General features: G+C 38.9%; 2 protein-coding genes across 5 annotated transcripts in view; one reads left to right on the top strand and one right to left on the bottom strand.

Annotated features, from left to right (window-relative positions):
* Positions 1-8,127, top strand: part of gnai3 (G protein subunit alpha i3) — a 31,848-nt gene extending 23,721 nt beyond the window's left edge. Inside the window, exons 6-9 of the mRNA XM_003220182.4 lie at positions 3,024-3,153; positions 4,077-4,230; positions 6,554-6,764; positions 6,852-8,127. Coding sequence (XP_003220230.2) covers positions 3,024-3,153; positions 4,077-4,230; positions 6,554-6,744 — 475 coding nt within the window. The 3' untranslated portion in view covers positions 6,745-6,764; positions 6,852-8,127. The remainder of the gene's footprint in view (positions 1-3,023; positions 3,154-4,076; positions 4,231-6,553; positions 6,765-6,851) is intronic.
* An 869-nt stretch (positions 8,128-8,996) lies between these two features.
* gnat2 (G protein subunit alpha transducin 2) overlaps positions 8,997-22,002 on the bottom strand; it is a 36,947-nt gene continuing 23,941 nt past the window's right edge. For 3 of the 4 annotated variants that reach the window (XM_008109434.3, XM_008109435.3, XM_003220183.4), the window contains 7 exons: positions 21,795-21,936; positions 19,213-19,370; positions 16,913-17,041; positions 15,374-15,503; positions 12,458-12,611; positions 10,852-11,058; positions 8,997-9,954 (listed from right to left, as the gene is read on the bottom strand). In XM_008109434.3, the coding sequence (XP_008107641.1) occupies positions 10,868-11,058; positions 12,458-12,611; positions 15,374-15,503; positions 16,913-17,041; positions 19,213-19,370; positions 21,795-21,936 (904 nt within the window). In that variant the 3' untranslated portion in view covers positions 8,997-9,954; positions 10,852-10,867. Of the gene's footprint in view, positions 9,955-10,840; positions 11,059-12,457; positions 12,612-15,373; positions 15,504-16,912; positions 17,042-19,212; positions 19,371-21,794; positions 21,937-22,002 lie in introns of all 4 variants that reach the window. The other variant, XM_008109433.3, reaches the window with a different exon arrangement.

Here is a 22,002-nt window from a genome sequence, read left to right as displayed (position 1 = left end):
ATTGGCTGTGATCAAACCGCTGTTGAAGAAGCCATCACTGGACCCCACTCAATTGGAGAACTTTCGGCCTATTTCCAATCTCCCCTTTTTGGGCAAGGTCGTGGAACGTGTGGTGGCCGCACAACTCCAGGCATTCTTGGTAGATACCGATTTTCTGGATCTGGCACAGTCTGGCTTCAGGCCGAGGCATGGTACCGAGACAGCCTTGGTCGCCTTAGTCGATGATCTACGCCGGGAACTGGACAGGGGGAGTGTGTCCCTGCTGGTTCTGCTGGACCTCTCAGCGGCCTTTGATACCGTCAATCACGGTATCCTTCTGGGGCGCCTCGCTGGGATGGGGCTCGGAGGCACTGTTTTGCAGTGCCTCCAGTCCTTCCTGGAGGGTCGTTCCCAGATGGTGCCACAACCATTGACTTGTGGGATCCCGCAGGGTTCAGTACTGTCCCCCATGTTGTTCAACATCTACATGAAGCCACTGGGAGAGATCATCTGGAGTTTCGGGGTCCGGTGTCATCTGTACGCAGATGATGTCCAGCTCTGTCACTCCTTCCCACCTGTCACTAAGGAGGCTGTTCAGGTCCTGAACCAGTGTCTGGCCGCTGTGTCGGACTGGATGAGGGCCAACAAATTGAAACTGAATCCAGACAAGACAGAGGTCCTCCTGGTCAGTCGTCGGGCCGAACAGGGAATAGGGTTACAGCCTGTGTTGGACGGGGTCGCACTCCCCCTGAAGACACAGGTTCGCAGTCTGGGGGTTCTCCTGGACTCATCGCTGAGCCTGGAACCCCAGGTCTTGGCGGTGGCCAGGGGAGCCTTAGCACAACTAAGACTTGTGCGCCAGCTGCGCCCGTTCCTTGGGAGGTCTGACTTGGCCACGGTGGTCCACGCTCTGGTTACAGCTCGTTTGGATTACTGCAACACTCTCTACGTGGGGTTGCCTTGAAGATGGCCCAGAAGCTCCAACTAGTACAACGGGCGGCAGCCAGATTAATAACTGGGGCAGCTTACAGGGAGCGTACCACCCCCTTGTTAAGCCAGCTCCACTGGCTGCCGATATGCTACCGAGCCCAATTCAAAGTGCTGGTCTTGACCTATAAAGCCCTAAACGGTTCTGGCCCAATCTACTTGTCCGAACGTATCTCCTCCTATGAGCCAGGAAGATCCCTAAGGTCATCTGGTGAGGCCCTGCTCTCACTCCCGCCTGCCTCACAGGCACGGCTGGTGGGGACGAGAGACAGGGCCTTCTCGGTGGTGGCTCCCCGGCTGTGGAACACCCTCCCCAGAGAAATACGACACGCCCCAACCCTTCTGAGTTTTAGAAAAGCCCTGAAAACATGGCTATGTGCCCAGGCTTTCGAAGATTAAATGGTAACGACTTCCCCGGACTGATTTACGGCTACAGCACGAGGATTTTGGAGGAATGGATTTTAATCATATGTTTTATATTTTTATATTGTTTTAATTGTTTTATTGGATTTTCATTGCTGTTTTAATTATGTGTAGGCATTGAATTGTTGCCAATTTGTACGCCGCCCTGAGTCCCTTCGGGTGAGAAGGGCGGGATATAAATGTTGTAAATAAATAAATAAATAATTGGTATCTGACGAAATACTTTCCCCCCACTGTATTTACATTAAAACAATTTAGATACATGAATCCTCAGTCTCAAGATCAAAGCACTTTTTAGTAGTTGTTAAAATGTTATAAATAACAACCTCTCTGCACAGGGGAATTCCACCAATGTTATTGCATTTCTAAAACACAATGTTGGGATGTTCATAAGCAATCTTGTTGATTATGTATTTCTTAATTTAAATGAGATTGCCTTGAGGGAATGGACTGCATGTTGGTCCTTTTGGCTCTTAGCTGGGTGATTTCTCAAATTACTTCTCTTGTAAAATAAAGTTATGCGCTATCACTTAGCTGGCTGCAGTATTCTACAGAATTGATAAAGGGAAACTTAAACTTTACTGTACTGCATATAACTGTTTATGGCAGCTTAGCTAGGCTGCAGCAACTGTGTTGTAAAAATGCATTACTTATCTCGTCTTGTAGAGCAGTTATATCATAATTATATAATCAAAAGTTGCTACTGGAACAGTATGTTTATAGGCTGTTTGTGTGCTCTGCTGCTTGGAAACAGAGGATGCTAAATAGCATAACAATCCACTTGTGCATTCAGTAATGTCCTTCTGTATTCCACAGTGGACATAATGAGAAATATCTGTATGTCACCATGGTAGTGCTTTTCTTGCAATGCACTCTAGCAGTAATCTATAATTTTATTTTATTATTGTTTTATGCCATTTAAAGAATGTGTGAATTTGAAACTTGAAAGTTATGGTTTCTTTTTAGGAGATGTTAGAGACAAGCTATAACATTATAGAGATTCAAATTTAGAAGTATAAATTTACCTTTAATGCTTCTTTGAAAAACACTTCCTTGGTGATGCAGTAATTTTATATTAGATTTGCTAAATCATGAGCCCCTTAAGAGTTCTCAGTCTATTTCCATGTGATATGTATTGCAGTTAAATAAAGTACTATCTTTCATTAGATGTCTTTGGAAAATATCTACGAGTTACGCATATGGTTGGATAATGTCTTAATATATATGCAGTTAGCTACTCTAATCTTCCTTAAGTTTATTAAATTTTGCCCTCCCTTATCACTGGTTTCCCAGCTTCTGCAATATACATTTTGACTAAGGAGATAAGTGACATTTCTCATCCTTCTGCCCCTCGTCATCTCCACTTAGTTAATTCAGCCATTGGTTATCTTTGTGACTCATCTGCCTCTTAATTTATTGATTTCAGCTTTTGTTGACAGAATCCTCCATATGTTTATTTATAGTAGAAAAGATTAGAAAGTGAGCATTTTTTAGACATGTAATGTGAATTTGGGCAGCATGTGTAGGTTCTTCTACAAGCAAAGAACCTCCATTATATATGCATAAGATGGTACTGAGCAGGCAGACAGTACTGTCATTTTGTTATAATCTTCAAGTCTTCTATTTTCTGCCAGGATGTTTGATGTTGGTGGTCAGCGTTCAGAACGTAAGAAATGGATTCACTGCTTTGAAGGAGTAACAGCAATTATATTCTGTGTCGCTCTCAGTGATTATGATCTTGTTCTTGCTGAGGATGAAGAAATGGTATGTTGCCATAGACGTAACCATAACTTACATTCTTATTGTTGTGTGCCTTCAAGTTGCTTCCAACTTAAAGAGGAATTGTTTACACTCCACATGTCTCACTGCCAACAGAACCTCTGAAGATGTCAGCCACAGATGCAGGCAAAATGTTAGGAGAGAATGCTGCTGGAACAAGGCCATACTGCCCGAAAAATTCACAGCAACCCAGTATTTCCAACTTACTGCAACCCTCTAGCTAAACTATCATGGGGTTTTCTAGGCAAAATTTGATCACAAGAGGTTTTCCCTTGCCTTAATTGAAATTGAGATAGTATGAGTTTCCCAATATCACCCAGTGAATTTTCGTGCTTGAGGAGGGGCTTGAACTCTGGTCTCCATAGTCATACTCCGACACTGAAACCATTATATTTTGCTATCTCTCTGTTTACATTCTGCACAGTGTGAACGACAATAGAAATGAACTTGAAGTTTTGTATAGCTTGTTAAATTACTTTTTTGATGTATAGTTGCCTTAAAATTACTAATTATAAAAAGATTTCAAATTACTGTTTTGTGGAAATTTTTAATTTTTCCTGCTTGTGTGCTTCCTCACAATTCTCACAATAGCAGCTGGCAGTGTGACTTTTTAAATTGGTTTGCAAGAGAAAATAAAAAATACTCTCTCTAATCATATCAGAAAGGTTAAGGTACAGTTTCATTAGCAGTAAATAAATTTTGTAATTGTAATAATTAAAAGATGGGGAAATCGGGATCTTTTTGTGATTTGATTTTTTTACATTGGAATTCAGCTGTTTAGTCAAAGTACTTTCTAATGTAAGCATAAAATTGAATAATTCATGTTATTTGCATTAAATCTTTGTTCTAGTTATAATTGCATTGATATTACTTTCTCAGTCTGCTTTCTTACTCTCTCCCCCATCCAGAATCGTATGCATGAAAGCATGAAACTCTTTGACAGCATTTGTAATAACAAATGGTTCACAGATACATCGATCATTCTTTTCCTGAACAAGAAAGATTTGTTTGAGGAAAAGATAAGGAGGAGTCCACTAACAATTTGCTATCCAGAATATCCAGGTAAAGTCAAAAGAGTTAGAACAATATGTTGAAAATGACCAGCATTTATTTCTCTTTCTGTTTACTTTCTGTTTTCTTGTCACTTTGTGTCTTTCTATTCTATACTTACTGTCTTAATTCTCTTTTTTAACTTTTAATATAATTTTTAAAATCTTTCAATAAAAACAGGTTAGAAAAAGGAAAACCACCAGCATATGCTAGAAGCAAGTGTCCTTTTAAAAATGCTTTTGTAAATAAAGCCTGCTTTTACTTCTGCAGCTTTTGAAATTCTTCCTGCAGTTTTCATCTGTCAGAGCATCAAATAAACAGAGTGACTTGGGGGGAGGGGGCAGTCTGATATCTCATGAATGACACACCTGGCTGCAGTACCATTCACACTAAGCAAATAAAAAGTTAAAGACGTGTAATACAGATGTTTTGCAGACCAATTCTTTTAGGTAAACATTTTTGCTTGTTGAAGGTTTATGTTGTAGCCTTTTTGAGTAAACATTCATATGACTATGCTTCTGAGGTGGCAGCCTAGTGTTTTTTCTTCCTTAAGTGAATCACAGTGTCTACTGTGTCACAATGTTTTAGGACTTTAGTCATGTTTCTGTCACCTGATTCTCATAGAAGTAGACGTCTGCTAGATTTCTTGCTTCTCCTTCCAACTTTCTATCTGCACAACCTTTCCATCTCCGTGCCAGACTCATGCAAGGTATTGGCACATACATCTCTGCAGTAAGGAGTGTTTGTGAAATTAAGTAAGCATGCATTATGCAAACATCTCCTCCTCCTGTGTTTTCCTGTCCCTGTTGCCTGCGCTTGCTACTGCTTTTATATTAAACACGTAAGCCCTGTCCTGGTTTAATTCCTGATCCTTTCTGTACTGCTACTTGTGTTTTGCTAAACCACATGAGCTCTATCCTTGTTTAATTTATGATCCTTTCTGTGGCATGGCAAGCTCTTTTTTCCAGGTCACTATCCGCTATCACATGGATAAACTATCACATAGTGCCGCTATCACATGGATAAACTATTCTACAGTGTTTTTACCTAAGACTATTAAAATAAATGAGTTGCATGTCATTGGGTCTAGTCTAATGATTACTGTGGCAGGATCCAGTTCATTGAGTTTAAGCACCCTGTCATTACAGAAGGATTGGGTTATAAACCTAACAGTATATACTCATTGGTCTTAATAGACTTATTTATTTATTTTTTAAGGAATGTGATTGTGTTACAGTTTGCTAGCACAAGCCTTTCAGGATTATTTCAATTGCAATTATGGTTTGTGTTGGTATGCACAGTGAAATTATGGAACTGGAACTTTACATTAAAGAGGATTGAAACTTGGCAGTGAGCAGAACTTACTGTAGTCCAGTAGGCTGAATTTCTCAATGTCTGAGATAATGGTTTGGGTCCTGAGACTCTTCCAATGTTTTGCCAGTCAACTTTAACCAAAAAAATTAATCCTTACTATTTTCTCACTGTATTCACCAACTTACCATACCATGATTAAAGCAACCTGTCTTCGTTTTGTTCCCCTAACACTACTAGTTGCTTATTTGTGGTTGCTGTTTCACATGCTTTCTTAATAGTACTTGAGATACAACTGCATAACCTGTGGCCGTACAGGTCTTTGGGACTCAAACCCTCAGAAGCCCTAGCCAGCTTGTCTAATTGGTAGGCATTCTGGGAGTGGAGATCCACAGCACCTGGAGGGCCACAGATTGTGCAGGCCTACTTTATAGTGTACTTCCCAGATACATACTAACCAACAATAGCCTTGTTTAACATCAGAGATGGAACTACATTGCAAACAGTCCCTAAATTGTGAACAAGATAGGTTCTGTAGGTTCTTAACTATGAGTAATTCGTAAGTCAGATGTTTGTAATCTGGGGACTGCCTGTATGCACTTCAAAGTGTCCCTTCAGGACAAATATATTTCATTGTTCAATTTTTTCAAGGAACATATTGAAACATCACCATAAATAATAGTGTAGTTGAACAAAATATAATTGCCAAAGACAGATTTTTCAAAAGAGCTATAAATTCACTTGAAGGACCTTTAAAATGTCTGTAGAATAGCAGAGATATTTTCTAATCATAGTGTGCATGTGTATGGACACACACTTGGCCACATCACCCACCAACCCCCAAAAGAAAACGTTTGTCTACCAATGCCAGTGATTAGGGATACAGGTGAATTGTGTAGCCCACTTGTGTTCTTTCTTAACTGATATTTGGGTTTTTACTGTAAAGTGACAGGATGCTGTATCAAATTGGTCTCTGATTTGATCCATCAAGATAGCTGTTATGATCCGTATCTTCTTTTTCTAGGTTCTAACACATACGAAGAAGCAGCTGCATACATTCAGTGCCAGTTTGAAGATCTCAACCGAAGAAAAGACACCAAGGAAATTTACACCCATTTCACCTGTGCCACTGACACCAAGAATGTCCAGTTTGTTTTTGATGCTGTTACAGATGTTATAATTAAAAACAACCTGAAGGAATGTGGACTCTACTAAAAGAAGACTGACCATGGAAGGTAAATTATGAGTTCTATAACATTTTCTGAGTTTTGGTCCTGCATACATTTTTTACCAGGCTTTAATATGAACTTTTTTTCTTTCAGATTTCAGGATATAGTGTTTTAAGAAATGGACTGTTTATTTGCTGCCTTGTGGGACAGCTGCAAGCATGAACAGGACGGGAATGAAAACAGCATGCAAAAACCTTGCATTCTTTAGCACAATCTTCTGTACTAGGGACCTTTCTATTGGGATGGGATGCTGCAGTTAGAATCCAAAAATCGGAACTACTGTTAAATGTGGTATTTTTTTTTATCATCCTCTTGGATAGTAAAGTTTTAAAAAATGTACAGATGTTACGAAGTTAATATCCCAGAACTTTAGTATGTAGCTTCCTTTTTTCTTTAATAAGTCACTTCTGCTCTTTTTTTAAGAAGTTTCTGTCAATACTATATCTCAACTAAATTTTGTTTCTGTGTGTGCAAATAATCTTGTTTTAAAAACAAACACTTAACTATGCACATGTGACCAGATCATGCAGAAAGTATTCCTCTTAGCAGGAACCTTTTGTTTTTAATCTTGGTGTGGTCAGGACTTCATATTACTGCAATGACTTAAAAGGGCCTTAGAATTCTTATGGCTAAAGCTGTGGCTTCTTCTGGTGTATCCTTTGTTACAATTCTGCTTACAAACACTGTAAGGCTTTCTCCCTTTCCCCAAAAATAGATTTCATGTAGCAGGGCGACAGGCTTTTTTTCTGACTTACGAGTTGGGTAGGGTTTGCCTGGTTTATGCTGATTACCAAATCTCCAGAGTGTGCTGCTAGTGTAGACGGTGGAAATCTGATTACATAAAATGCCCAGAGTGGTTTCCAATTGAAAGGTGAACTGTAATATTATGAACAGAAGGGGAAAGTATGTACTGCTGCATAGCTACTTAATCAACCACTTAATTGTCTGTCTGTCTGTGTGTGTGTGTTTGGTTTTAAACCAGTGGGGAATTTCGTTGATGGTGCAATTTGTTCTGCATTTACCAGGGCCTTTCGTCTTCTGAGATTTCAAAACTGTATATTGAAACAGCATGCCTTTACTTTGTAAATGTGGTGCCAAGTTCCTGTTTGCCACTGTTTTTACTGTAGTGATGTTCTTAAGCAGAGTCAGTACATTTCTTTGCTGGAAACCATTACACTGAGACTTTACCCACTTTGTCATGTACAGTTTCAACCTGATGTAATAATTGGCAATATTAAAAAGGTGAGTTAAAAATCTTAAATGTTCCTAACGTTATTGGAGGCATTTCTAGATGTGATCTAGAAATATTTGCCACTTTTCTCTTCATTGCATTTCCATTTTCTGCAAATAAAGATTTTAGCTAGATAAATTTGCTCTTACTGCTAACCTTTTGTGTAATAATACCTCTGGAGCCTTTTGTGTCCTTTTCTGAACAGTTCTGTTACTGGGTTTCCATAGCATTGATACACATAGCTTACGCTATGAGCAAGGAAGCATATGGCATTCCAAATGCTGACTGCAATTTCCTCAGCCCTCACCAGCATCGTTGATAATGAGGGATGTCCAATAACATCTGGCAAGCCACAAGTTCCTTGTCTTACTCAAATAAGACTGAGACGGGAAGGTGGCACTTTGTAGGATATTACAGTGGCTATTTACTATAGGCTACAATGATTCAAATTACAGCTGAAGTGAAATACAAATTTTCATCACATGAAAGAGTTTTCAGATGACTGGCTTTCTACATTTCTTTGCACACTTTGGTACAGTGGTGTTGGTAATTTAGTGTTTAGCTTGCACCAGCACTGTAAGGCGATGTACTCAGTTTTCACATGATGAATTAGCTGTAACTTGTCCAATGACACTCAGTGCTGATTTCATACATGCCTGTTTAAGCACACAGTATTACATAAGCTAAATGTTTTAGATGAAAAGAAGTGTTTAAACTCATATTTGACATCTGAGCTTTGCTTTGTGAAGATTTCACATATGCAAGCCACACTTTAATGATGTAGCCACTGGATATGCATGGGATTTTTGGCTCAGATAAAATTTAACTCCAGCACTTTAAATACACTATTAAACATTGTATTATACTGTTTCTTATCCTCTGAGGCATTCATACCTAAGACATTAAAGCACAGTGTTTGCCACATGAAAATGTATTGGATGATTTTTGGAAACAAAAATAAAAGTTGAGGTAGTAAATTTAAAAAATTCAAAATAGATAATACTGTCAACATTTTAATACACATTTCTTTATTTTTGGATTTTCTACATTTAGTTGAAGCTATATAAGCCTTTTTTCCCAATAAATATTAATACAAAGAGAATCTTGTCTAGTAACATGAGACTTATTTACAAATGGTCAAGAACAATACAGTTCTAAATACCAAAATGAGAATCCTGACAACAATTTCCACTTTGAATCCTTTCTATTTTCTATATGTGAGGAAAAATTCTCTAACCCTATGGTGTGCATAGCTTTGTTTTGTACACTGTTGTGACCTTTAAATAACAGGGACAATGAAACAGCTAGAGCAGTTGTCTCCACAGCAAAAAGTAAAGCAGCTGGGTTGGGATATATTCTGTGGGTTTCGTTAGTGTGGAGAGAAAGAGTTGGTTTGGATTCATTACCCCTTCAGTACTGATGGAGTTGAATACTGGAAAGAAGATAAATTACCTAGTTAAGGCTGTGAGGACATACCGGATCAAATGTAATCAGATTTTTAAAATGTCAACCAACTTTCTGTGTTTAATTGACCACATATAAAATATAGGAATTACTGGACTTGGGTTTTAACAGATCATGATTTTCACAATCAACATGATCACAGATCAGACCATTTGTAGATAAAGGAAGTGTACCATTCTGCCACAGAATCCACAAAAGCACTGTGTTTTTTCCCACAGAAGTGTGATACTTTTTATGATCATAGTTGTATAGAGTCATTAAAATCCAGTGTTTGTCACATGATTCCTTGTTTCCAGACAAGATGGTTTGGGCTGTTGTTCATATTGTTGAACAAAATGAAAGAATTGTGGAGTATATAAGAAAGGAGGAAAATCATGTTACTACAGATACATAGTTTGCATCATGGATAGGAAATAGAAAAGTGTGGACAGTCGAGTGACTTCTATTTACTCCGTTGGCTCTGCTCAGCAGAAAAGTGAAGCTATCTGGAAGTCCTTTTTCCTAATTGATGAAGAAGGTGAAAGAGTATTTTGAGAAATAAAACAAAAATTACATTGCAGCATTTTAAAATTTCATAATGTATTTCCAAACATAAAAACTGATAAAACCAATCCACTGAAGGCACATCCTGAATCCAACTTATTGGATGTGTTCAAATGGTACAGTGTAAATGCTGATGTGATTTCATGCAGCTCATAAGAAAGCCACCCTGTTGTCTTTTGATGCTTGATTACATTCATTTGCAGGGCAAGTGGGCAAGTAGTTATGAACCAGAGCACAGGCTAGGTTGAGATATTGTGACAAACAAACCATGAACTGGGAGTATGTGGATTATTTAGCTGCTCGCTACAAAGAGGCAAAGCAAAGTCAGCGTGCAGGCTTATATCATTGTAGAAGGAATTCGGTAGACTTCTCACTTTTTGTTTGAACCCAAGGTGTGTCAGCTAGGCAGAAGAAAAATCAGAACACTTCTACAGCTTCTTCCTAATGAACATTGTTTTCCCAACTTAGGCTTACTACTAGATACTTGGTATGTGACCCAGTTCTCTTCTTTAGCTATATAACTATGCGAATGAAATCACATGGAAACCAACTGGGAAATACCATCTCAGAATTCAGTTATCGCGCATCCACTTTATTCAGGACATTTTTGCAACAAGCAATATTAATTTTTCCTAAAGCAGACCTCTAAAACTCCAATCTGAGAAGAGCAAAGGTGCTGCGAAAATATGTGCTTGGTTCGAGTATTTGTGGCAGTAATGATCATAGCTTTGGACTGCTGGGATAAATTTGAATTCAAGATCAGGTGTAAACATTACTTTGTAAAGTCATCTATTTTTTTTTCCAGAAAAGCACTAAAACAGATTATGTCCTGTAGGATGATTACCTTTAGATTACCTTTAAAAATGAAGACTTAGAAGAGACCACAATCTTTGAGGTTCTCCTTGATGATGACATCTGTGACGGCGTCAAATACAAATTTGACATTCTGTGTGTCTGTGGCACAAGTCATATGACTGTAGATTTCTTTTACATCTTTTCTCATGTTCAGATCCAGAAACTGAAGCTTAATGTAATTGCCTGCATCTTCAAATGTATTGGGACCTGTTTGCCAAAGGTAAATGAGACAGATGGAAACATTGCAAAGAAACTTAGTTTATTTGAAAATTATAGCTTGGATCTTTCCATAAGGAAGGGCCTTTTATCCAAGGAAATCTGATGCTGATGGAAGGGAAAAGGAAGTCGATTTCAATAATTCCTTCTTCTCTCTATTACCTCTTACCCTATTTCAGAGGGACAATATCCTGGAAAACTCCACCAAAAAGAGCTTTTTGTGAGTAGAGTTCTGCCCTGATGTTCCAAGTCAGTTTCGTATTTGTGTTTTGCAACTTCATCTCTTGCTTGAAAGGAAATTTCTTCAGTGTGTACACATGTTCTTGAGCAGTACTTTTAAAAGTGATTTTCAACTACAGACAGTCCCCAAATTACAAACATCCAACTTACATATGATTCATAGTTACAAATGGGGATGAGACAATAGAAAGTGAGAGAAATCTAGCTATGGGGAAAAGGTGTCCACTGAAGCTTTTTCACCAAAATTTGTTTCCATAAGTAACATTTTTCAAAATCCAATTATCACAGGGACTTTTTTTTCGTGTCAGGAGCAACCTGAGTTGTTTCTGGGGTGAGAGAATTGGCTGTCTGCAAGGACGTTGCCCAGGGGACACCCGGATGTTTTTACCATCCTTGTGGGAGGCTTCTCTCATGTCCCCGCATGGAGCTGGAGCTGATAGAGGGAGCTCATCCGCGCTCTCCCCGGGTGGGATTCAAACTTGGCAGCCTTCAGGTCAGCAATCCAACCTTCAAGTCACAAGGCTTTAATCCACTAGGCCACAGGGGCGTAGTGGATTAAATTTCAGAGACTGAAAGTGAGGTGAAATCTTCTGAACAGGAATACAGACTGCAAAACAAACACCACAAGGATGTTCCCTATGCTATCCAAATCTAAAAAATATATTTTTGGCTGGAGTTACACAAAAATGTACCTGTTCCAACTTACAAACAAATCAACAGAACCTATCTTGTTAGTAATTTGGGGACTGCCTGTACATGGGACAAAAATAAATAAAAACCCTGTGCCTCTATAAAAAGGAGTAAAAATGGAAATGAATTTGTATACTTCGTGGTAAACTGAGCAGTTTTTAAAATTGTTTTTGCAATTTGGAATGAGGGGAGTGAATTATGACTTCGTGCATCAAGAAGTTTACTCAAATATATGTTTCTCACAAATTAGTTGCTGTGTTTTGTTTCAACAATTCAATCTTTAACTCTGTTTTAAGAGGAAAGTTAGTCATACTTAAAGCCATTTATACAAGAGCAAAAGGAGGTTAGTGATTGAAAACATCCTTTTCAAGTGTGATAGCATTCAGCAATGTAGAAAATTGTCGTTTGTGAATTGGCTTCCTTCTTAAGCAAAATAGAAATGAGGAAAAGAGCAACTCACCATCATAATCTGGGAAACAAATACTGAGATGTACTTTCTTGATCTTTTCCTCAAAGAGGTCCTTCTTGTTCAGAAACAGAATGATAGAGGTAGCAGCAAAGAACTTATGATTGCATATACTGTTGAACAGATGCAAAGACTCGTGCATGCGGTTCTACAGAGAAGACAACAAGTTTTTAAACAATTAAACTTCAACATTTTGTGCCAAGTATCTGTTCATTTTGTTTTCAAAATACACTGTTAGACTCCATCAGAAACTATTCCATGGTCCTAAAGGCTTGGTTATTGGCATTTCAGGCTCTCAACACACCTTTAAAAAATACACACACGGGCAGGACAAAGTGACATTTACCCTACTTGGCTCTGCAGGCACAAAAACAGACAAAACAGGTAAGGCAGTAATGGACCCCTAAGTTCTGTGGATCCTGAGATATTCAGTAAGAAAATCTTGATTTTTGAAGAGCCTTCATTGTATTCCCTTTCCCCACCACTCAGGGACATTTCCAGGTGTGCTTGTAAAAAGTAGCAATTAGTATTTGAAGCAGATCGTATACACCCAGCCCTCCACATTTGCTGAAGTTAGAGACACAGGATCTTGCAAAAGATAAAAACTACAAATTTTAAAATTGCAATGTTATAACTTCAGAAAATATCTCTCTTAAGAATGTCTAGGTCCTCCAATTGGCTCTATAGTTAACTACAGCTGGAACCTGATGGTTGAATCACACTGGATAATATAGAGATTCATAGGACTTACTTATGGTCAGCTTCTGGAGGATCTAGAGATTCCCAGAGAACATTTTAATCTGAAAAATCTGCAAAAGTCAAATCTGCAAATGTGGAGGGCTGACTAGTTCGCTAAGTTCTAGTCACAATATAGGATCTAACATGCAGAACAGCAGCATCCAGTGTTTTCTCCCTTCCCAAAAATGCTGCAACCACTTTCAGTGCACCCCAAAGACCTGCTTCATCAAGCAGGGAAACCCTCAGGAGTTTGTTTGCAGGGCACATAGGGACAGGGCAGGTGGAGAATTCAATCATGTTGGTGCAGCATTAAGAATGGAAAACAGAGCTGCACATGCTGATTATACTGTTTACATCTGGAAAAACAAATATTTAGAAGTGGGAGTGCGGGAACAAAGGAAGGCAGTAATTTCTAGAGCTGTTAGAACAGAAAATAAAAAAGAAAAGTCCACATATTTTATTTGAGTCTCCTTAATATTTTTGTTCTCACAAAGTTGTAGCAGTCATAGGCACTTGTTTGGGAAGGTAAGGTTTGCTACTTTGGGCTGTGAAAACTGGATAATTTTATTGGCCTTGAAGAGGCTGTAGTCAACAGGCTTCAGGGCCAGATCACTGAATCATAAAAATTGCACAACTTGTTATGTGAACCGCTTTGATGTTTCTTTTGGTTAGACTTTCAACAGTCTAATGCTGCTGCTGAAGATAGCATTTAGCCATGTTTTAGGGTAGGGATAGGCATAATTTAGATCAGAATACTGATAGAGGTACAGGTGAGAGAAAGCAGATTGGCAAGGATGGTGACTTCTAATTGTTTTTAAACATACCTGCCTTCTCCCTCCCTATCATAATACATACCTTATTTGGACACTCTGTTCTGGCAATAAACAAAGCCTCAGATCACAGAGAGAAGGCATGGGCAACTGCATTGGCAAGTGGGGCATTACACTCACCTCTGTACTGCTATAATACACTTGCAATGTGCTTCTTTGTTCTCAGCCATTTTTCTTGTGTTGGGAATTTGCGGGTGAATAGAGCACTAATTTTTAGCTGTTTGATGTTTTCAGACAAAAAAAAATCACATTCCCCCCCCCCCCCCCCCCGTGGTTTCACTTTATTCTTATCTTTAGTTCTGCTTCTCCCATTTAGCCACTATGTAGAGCTTTGGCTCTAGTTCATGGATCTCAGAGTCCTAGTAAAAAACAAAATTAAGCAAATACCACAAGGCTGCATTTTCTTGTCTGCTTTAGTGCAGTTCGGGGAACTAATGCTGAACGGAGGCAAACAAACTTTTGTAAAAATGGGCAAGTCTATATCAGTTACACTTCCCTTTTGAAAATCAACACAGTATTTCTAGTTCTCCTTGTTTTAAAGGAACTGAGCAGATCACCTTCCCACTCTGGCTCTCAGGAATCTTTTGATATAAGTAGAAAAGGAAACCTTATTATTCATGTATTCGCAAAAGCCTGCTCTGTCTCATTAATGCTGATGTCATTTTTGACGTAGGCTGATGAGGTTCTCCTTGTCCTTATAGTGCACATAGAAGATTGGAATGAAGTAGTTACTGGTTGTAGCTGTTCTGTACAAGCTAATCCCACCTCCCAACCTGTTAACTGCTTACTGAAAGACATTTAATTTCAGGCAGGGGTTAAGCCAATGTCAGGATAATGTTGTTCTGCTTCTTGGACTTGCATCAGAGCAGCATGATGTGGCCAATAAAGCAGTAAGTACCTGCGGGCTCTTTAATTTTCTTCTCTGTGTTGTGCACAACTTTGAGCAGGTTGCTTAAGGCTAGGTTTTAGGCACCACTGTATATTCTGTGGTGATGTTGTGGTTGACTGAGGTGAAGTTTGCGTCAACCTAGTTTTTGAATTTTGCAGCACAGACAGAGGTGATTCGCAGTGGAGCACTCACTGACCCTGCACTTTGTTTTGGGAACTTTAGGTGTTAGGCTTAGAAGCAAAACTATCCTTTGGAGACTCCCAGGTCACCACTGGTCCCTGGGGATGGATACCTTTCAGTTCAGAATAGAAAGTGGTAGATAGCCTGTCACTCTCTGGTGGCCTTTTCCAGCCACTATTGGAGCCCATGGGTTGAACCCTAGCTGACACCTGCAAAGAGGGCTTTCCTCCTTTTTCTCTGTGCATGACATAGAGTTTGAACCAGAAAACATACCACTTCATCATCTTCTACCAACACCATGTCGTAAGCACTGAGTGCTCCACAGAAGATGATGCAGGTCACCCCTTCAAAGCAGTGAATCCACTTTTTGCGCTCTGACCTCTGTCCGCCCACATCAAACATCCTGTTGAAGAAAGAGCGGTGTTTGAGATGTTTATTTAGCACTATTTGAAACAATCCACCATAGAGGACAAGCCCAAATTAAACCCAATATGTAGTTTAAAGGAACACATGCTTGGTATAATAACTGTATGCTTTATTACCCATCAGGTTGTTTAAAGACAAATAATAATAATATAATAATAAATTTATTTTTGTATCCCGCCTCTATCTTCCCAAGGGGACCCGGAGCGGCTTACGTGGGGATGAGCCCTGTCAATATCCTAGAATATAATCACATTAAAATACATACACAGTATCATAAAACAGAATAAAACAACAACAGTTATAAACAACATAGCAGTTGTGACAGAATAAAAACAATCTCAAATGATATAATATATAGATTGGGGTGGGAAAATGTACTCTGTGGCTGCATGCGAACAGGGGTCAAAACATCTTTGCATTTTTTTTTCAAAAAAGTTTTGTCTCAAAATGTCAAGTGTCCTCCAGGAGCCCAGGAGGGTCCAAAGCCATGTCTCATGTCATCTATAGGGGTTTGATGGCATCAGGAGCAGATATAGTAGGGGTTCCAGCCCTCCAAGATCTCCTAAAGGGTTCATGCACTACTCATGTCTTTTGTATTTGCCCACCCCTGACATAGATGAAGACATTATATGGTCAAAGAAAAACATATAGCTGGATAAAATATTTAGAGAGAAAAAAACAACATGTGGGTTATGTACCTTAAGTCAACTCCAAACTATGGTGACCCTGTCATGGGGTTTTCCTGGCAAGATTTACTCAGAAGTTGATTTCCATTTCCTTCATCTGAGACTAAGAGTGAGATTTGCCCCAAGGTCATGTTATGGGTTTCCATGACTGAGGAGAGAACTGAACCCAGGTCTGCTGGGAGTCCTAGTCTAACATTCAAACTACTACACCTTCTGGCTCCTGAGAAAATATATATCTTATTTTTTCTTCTTCATTGAAATAACTAAATGCAAGTCTCTGAAACAGTGAACACCTAACTACCACAAAAATAGCAATAAACAAATCCTGAGAGAAATGGTAACAAAACAACATAATCACCTAGTTGTTGCCTCAGAAGAAACATAGTAAATATTAAACCCTCAGGTGCAGAAGGTCTTTTGAAAAACTTGATCTGCCTAATGCCTGACAAAAATGTTGGGACCAAATATGCTTCTATGGGTATTTCTTCAGGGCCACTAATAAGGATGTGCTATGTTTCATTCAGGAAAAATGCACTGAGCAGGACCTCACAAATTTGAGTGCAAAAAAGTCAACATCACAAGATCCAATCATTATGGTTCAAAAGAATTAAGATGCTGCACTTTGGGCAGAACAAATGGCATGAGGCCATTACAGTTAGATGGACAACAAGAATTTCACAGAAGATATTGGGTTGCTCACCTGAAGTTGAGATCTTTGACACCGAACTTTGTCTCTATGATACCTGTGGTTTTGACTCGTGATCTCAATACGTCCTGTTCATTGGGGAGGTAGCCAGGAGCTGTGATCCTGTCCAGTTGATTCAGGTAGCTGTGTACAAAAAAGCAAAGCAATCGTTCATCATTTCCACCCATACATTGATGAAATCTCACAACTCATAAGGAGAGGTAAATTTTCTCAGCAAAAGTTTTCTAGAGCCTAAATAGATTTTGAATCTTACAAATTCAAACTACTGCAGAATTCTTGCTGAATAATAACATTCCAAAGACACAAACAAGACAGGCATGATCCAAGACTGTGAATGTGTTGCCTCCTGTAAATGGGATTACGACTCTGGAGACCAGGATTTGATTTCCTGCTCAGCCATGGAAACCCACAAGGTGACTTTGGACAAGCTACGTTCTCTCAGCTTTAGAGAAGAAGGCTCTGAACAAAATCTTGCCAAGAAAATCTTGGGATAGGTTTAGGGTCTCAATAAGTCAGAAACAACTTGAAGGCGCAAAACAAAAACAGAAAACCACATGGCAACAGTTAGGAAATGATTGATATCATTCTTCATGTACCAAATTAGTACGCAATGGATTAAAAATTAGTTTGACGTGGACATGGTTAGCTTTTTGTAATTCAGTGACGTAAAAGACATGAAAACATTTACCAATATGTTTACTTTAGTTTATTGTAAGCATTGTGTGAGTTATTTCTTATGCAATGTATTGTATTGCTTTGTTTGTTCGGATCTAGTTATAGTTACAGCTGATTGCTTCTGTTAGAAAGCACCCTTACATAGATTCAATATGTTTAAGGTGATGATAATAAAAAGCAAAAAGACAGTTTCTTGACCAATTATGCCAGCGAGAAGCTGGGAGAACTGCAACTGTCTTCTGTGAACATAGTTTGCACAGTTGGTTCTTAATGTTTTCAACTACTACTAGAAATTGAAGTGTATAGTAATTCAGAGCAGTGCAAGGGGGGGAAACCTCATGTAATAATTGGCTTATACTGTATGGTGGTCCCTGGGAGCAGTGCACAAGTATTTACTCAACGTAGGTTGGGGAAAATCACTGCTGGTATCACAAAAAAGGTTCCTACTGATGCAGTAACTTCATTGAAGCAGGATCTATGTCCTAGTAATAAAGTTACTGATAACTGAAATTTTGTTTTGATTAGAAAATGCATAGAACATTAGCAGAATATATCTGCCTTGTTCTGCTTTTTATCCTAAATCAGTTACATGGGTGGGGAGAAAGAATTCGTGTCTGTTGGAGGCCAGTGTGAATGTTGTAATTAATCACCTTGATTAGCATTAAATGGCCTTCCCAGCCTTACATCCTGGCCTGGGGAATCCTTTGCTTAGAGTCGTTAGCTGCCCCTGATTGATTCATGTCTGGAATTTTTCTGTTTTCAGAGTGCTGCTCCTTATTTACTGTTCTGATTTTAGAGTTTTTTAATACTGGTAGCCAGATTTTGTTCATTTTCATGGTTTCCTCCTTTCTGTTGAAATTGTCCACATGCTTATGGATTTCAATGGCTTCTCTGTGTAGTCTGACATGATAGTTGTTGGAGTGGTCGAGCATTTCTGTGTTCTCAAATAATATACTGTGTCCAGGTTTGTTCATCAAGTGCTCTGCTATGGCTGATTTCTCTGGTTGAGTTAGTCTAGTGAATACATACAAACATACATGGATTTTCCTAATACAGAGCCAGGGAACCTGTGGCACTCTATTGATGAACTACTTCTCCTATTATTCTTTAACATTGACCAGGCTGATAGAAATTGGAGTCCCAATAACATCTGGATGGCCTCAGATTCCACAGCATTGTTTTTCCAAATTTCACCACACTCCTTTGGACTAGTAGTACAGTCATTTCTCTATATTTGCAGTTTTGATTTTTGTGGATTTTTCTAATCACAGATTTGATTTAAAGTGTTATCTCTAGGAATTGCTAGATCCTCCACTGTGATTCTGTGGTCAACTTGCTTCAGTCACACTGGAGGACTTAGGGATTTCTAGAGAGAACACCTATTTAGGAATCTACGTTCTCTAATGTGATTCTGTGGTCAACATCCAGCAAAAAGTTGACCACAAAGTTGTGCTGGAAGACCTATACATTGCAAGAGAGGTAATCCCTCAGGTAAAAAAGGTAAAAAAAAATACTATTTTCTTTATCACTTTCACATGAGTCCTGTGTCTAAACCTAACAAATCTCTCTTCTCCATTATGGTATTCTTCAATTAGATGAGTCTGCAAACAGAGACTTACTATGCAGCAGAGTCATTGAGCTGGTACTCAGCTGCTCGCTCAAAGCAGGCCTGAACACCCGTATCTTTCCAGAGTTTCTTTATACAGTCCACTAGTTCTGGAGGCATGGTTCCCTCTTCAATGGAGTCGGCCAAATTGAACAGCTGTTGCCCATCAGCCTGTAAAAAAAATATAGATAGGACATGTCAAGGGATCACGTTTCCTTGATGTCTTGAAGGATGCCTGAAAAATGAGATTCAAGGATTTAATCTTGTCAGTGTTTCACCTTGTGGAGATGCATACAATGCATCTCACCACCTCTACCAAAAAAACTGGGAAGTTTTTATTTTAATCCTTGGTAACTTTGAGAGAAATGTTTTTTCCCGCTTAACATAACAAATTATTTAGAGACAGCAGGAAACATAAATGCACTTGTTTACCAAGGCCTCTGGGGAATGGGTAGGAAGTAGTTAAGTCCAAATTACAACAGTTCAGGTTTGACTTGGATATAGTAAAACATTTACAGCGGATGCATGATTTGTCTGAGTACACTCCTGTAGAGTGTTATGAGAAGAAGGGCATTTGATTTGTCAATGGTACTAAAGTCTCAGGAATTTTACTATAGGACAATAGCTGGACCAGGATAGCATCAGGAATTCCATTGTCTCCTCTGAAATAGATGCATAGAGGTATGCCCTCGCATGATCACATGATCTGTGCAGTGGCTCAACACAGCACGTTCCTGTGAACATCAAGTGATGGACAGCATCTCAGCATTTTCAGCACCACCAAATTAATCTTTTTAAATCAGTACTTTGCACTCCACTGGAGATAGATTGAATGTAGCCATAAAAACTACCAAGATGTCATGAGGAATTGCTCCTGGTCCTACAACTTTGTGACTGAGCTCCTGAGAATCCATGGAGAAGAGACTACGGTAGTGAAGCCACAAAAACTTTTGTTAAACCACCAGGGGGCATCATGCAATAGTGGCTTCAACCCAAGGAAATATGTTAGAGGTCTCAAAAATGTACACCAGGGGTCCCCAAACTAAGGCCCGGGGGCCGGATGCGGCCCTCCAAGGTCACTGACCTGGCCCCCACCCTCAGTTTTAGACTTCGCCTTGCCCAAAGTCTGAAATGACTTGAAGGCACACAATACCAACAATCCTACTTAACTTGACTATCTCATTGGGCAGAAGCAGGCCCAGACTTCCCATTGAAATCCTGATAGGTTTATGTTGGTTAAAATTGTCTTTATTTTTAAATATTGTATTGTTATTTCATTTACTAATATTGTGCTACGGTAATAATCGAATATATTGTGTATACATATAATATTGATACTAATATTATAATATAATATAATACTAATAATTATACAATATAATAATATTAATTATACATTATATGTTAAATGTAATATTACTAATAATATTACGGTAGTGGTATAGGACAATATAGTAATATATAATGCTAATATTGTGCTATGCCAATAATATAATATATTGTATGTACATACAACTTGTAAGCCGCTCTGAGTCCCCTTTGGGATGAGAGAGGGTGGGGTATAAACGTAGTAAATAAATAAATAAATAAATAAATAAATAAATAGTAGTTGTTGGGGGATTTTGCACTACAAATAAGATATGTGCAGTGTGCATAGGAATTTGTTCTTTTTTTTTTTTTTTCAAATGATAATTCGGCCCCTCAACAGCTTGAGGGACCATGAACCGGCCCTCCACTTAAAAAGTTTGAGGACCCGATGTACACTTTCATCGGCCAGCCATATCCATGAATTCCATGCCTGCAGCTTGAAATATCTCCACACACATAACACACAATTTTCAAAAGGCAAGCCTGGATTTTCCCATTGTTTATAAGAAAGATAATTTTACTGTACAATTATATATAATGGGTTTGGGCATCCATGGATTTTGGTATCCATAGGGGATCCTAGAATCAATTCCCAGTGGAGATCAAGGGCCCACTACAGTTCTGTCAATCTATTGCAGTGATTCTCAACCTGTGGATTCCCAGACGTTTTGGCCTTCAGCTGGGATTTCTGGGAGTTGTAGGTCAAAACAACTGGGGACCCACAGATTGAGAACCACTGATCTATTGCAACATAGGAAGAAGAGATGGCGGTGGCGGGGGTGTGTGTGTGTGTGTGTGTGTTGCAGAACCTTTCAGACTAACTGGTTTTTATTTTAGCACAAACTTTTGTGGATCTAAACCCACTTCTTTAGATATCATTCTGTATTGCATTCAGTGAAATGGGTTTCTATTCAGAAAAGAACATGCTAAAAACAAAACCATTTGAGTGCCACCATGTTCCCTTTTCCTTCCTCCTTTTTATCCCTTTCACTTGTATCAAATCAATGACAATATGCATCATGGGTCAACACATTACCATTTCCAACTGCTTTGAACAAAAAAACTATTTCCAACATTATATATCCACTCCCTCTTCCAGCTAGAACTGAGAAAAATTATTGGGGAGTGGGGAGGGGTTCAAAGCTCCCAGAATCCCCTAGCTAACATGGCCAATAATGCTTCCAGGTTGAAGGAGAACCTTCTTTTTCTAGTTATGGTAATACTGACCGCTCGACTGGAATCGGCATAATCTATTCCCAAAGTGGTCATGGCTCGGATGATGGCCAAAATCGATTGTAGGATGTTTCCATAAATGACTGATTTGAACTCCAAACATTCCTCTTCCGTGTAGCCATCTTGATGGATAATCCTGTGTAAAGAAGGGGGGAAAGTACAATTCTTTTATGTGAAATGCCACTCTACATATTGAATTTGT

The sequence above is a fragment of the Anolis carolinensis genome, chromosome 4, assembly GCF_035594765.1.
Source record: "Anolis carolinensis isolate JA03-04 chromosome 4, rAnoCar3.1.pri, whole genome shotgun sequence".
Classification (NCBI taxonomy): domain Eukaryota; kingdom Metazoa; phylum Chordata; class Lepidosauria; order Squamata; family Dactyloidae; genus Anolis; species Anolis carolinensis.
This window is presented reverse-complemented; position numbering and strand designations above follow the sequence as displayed.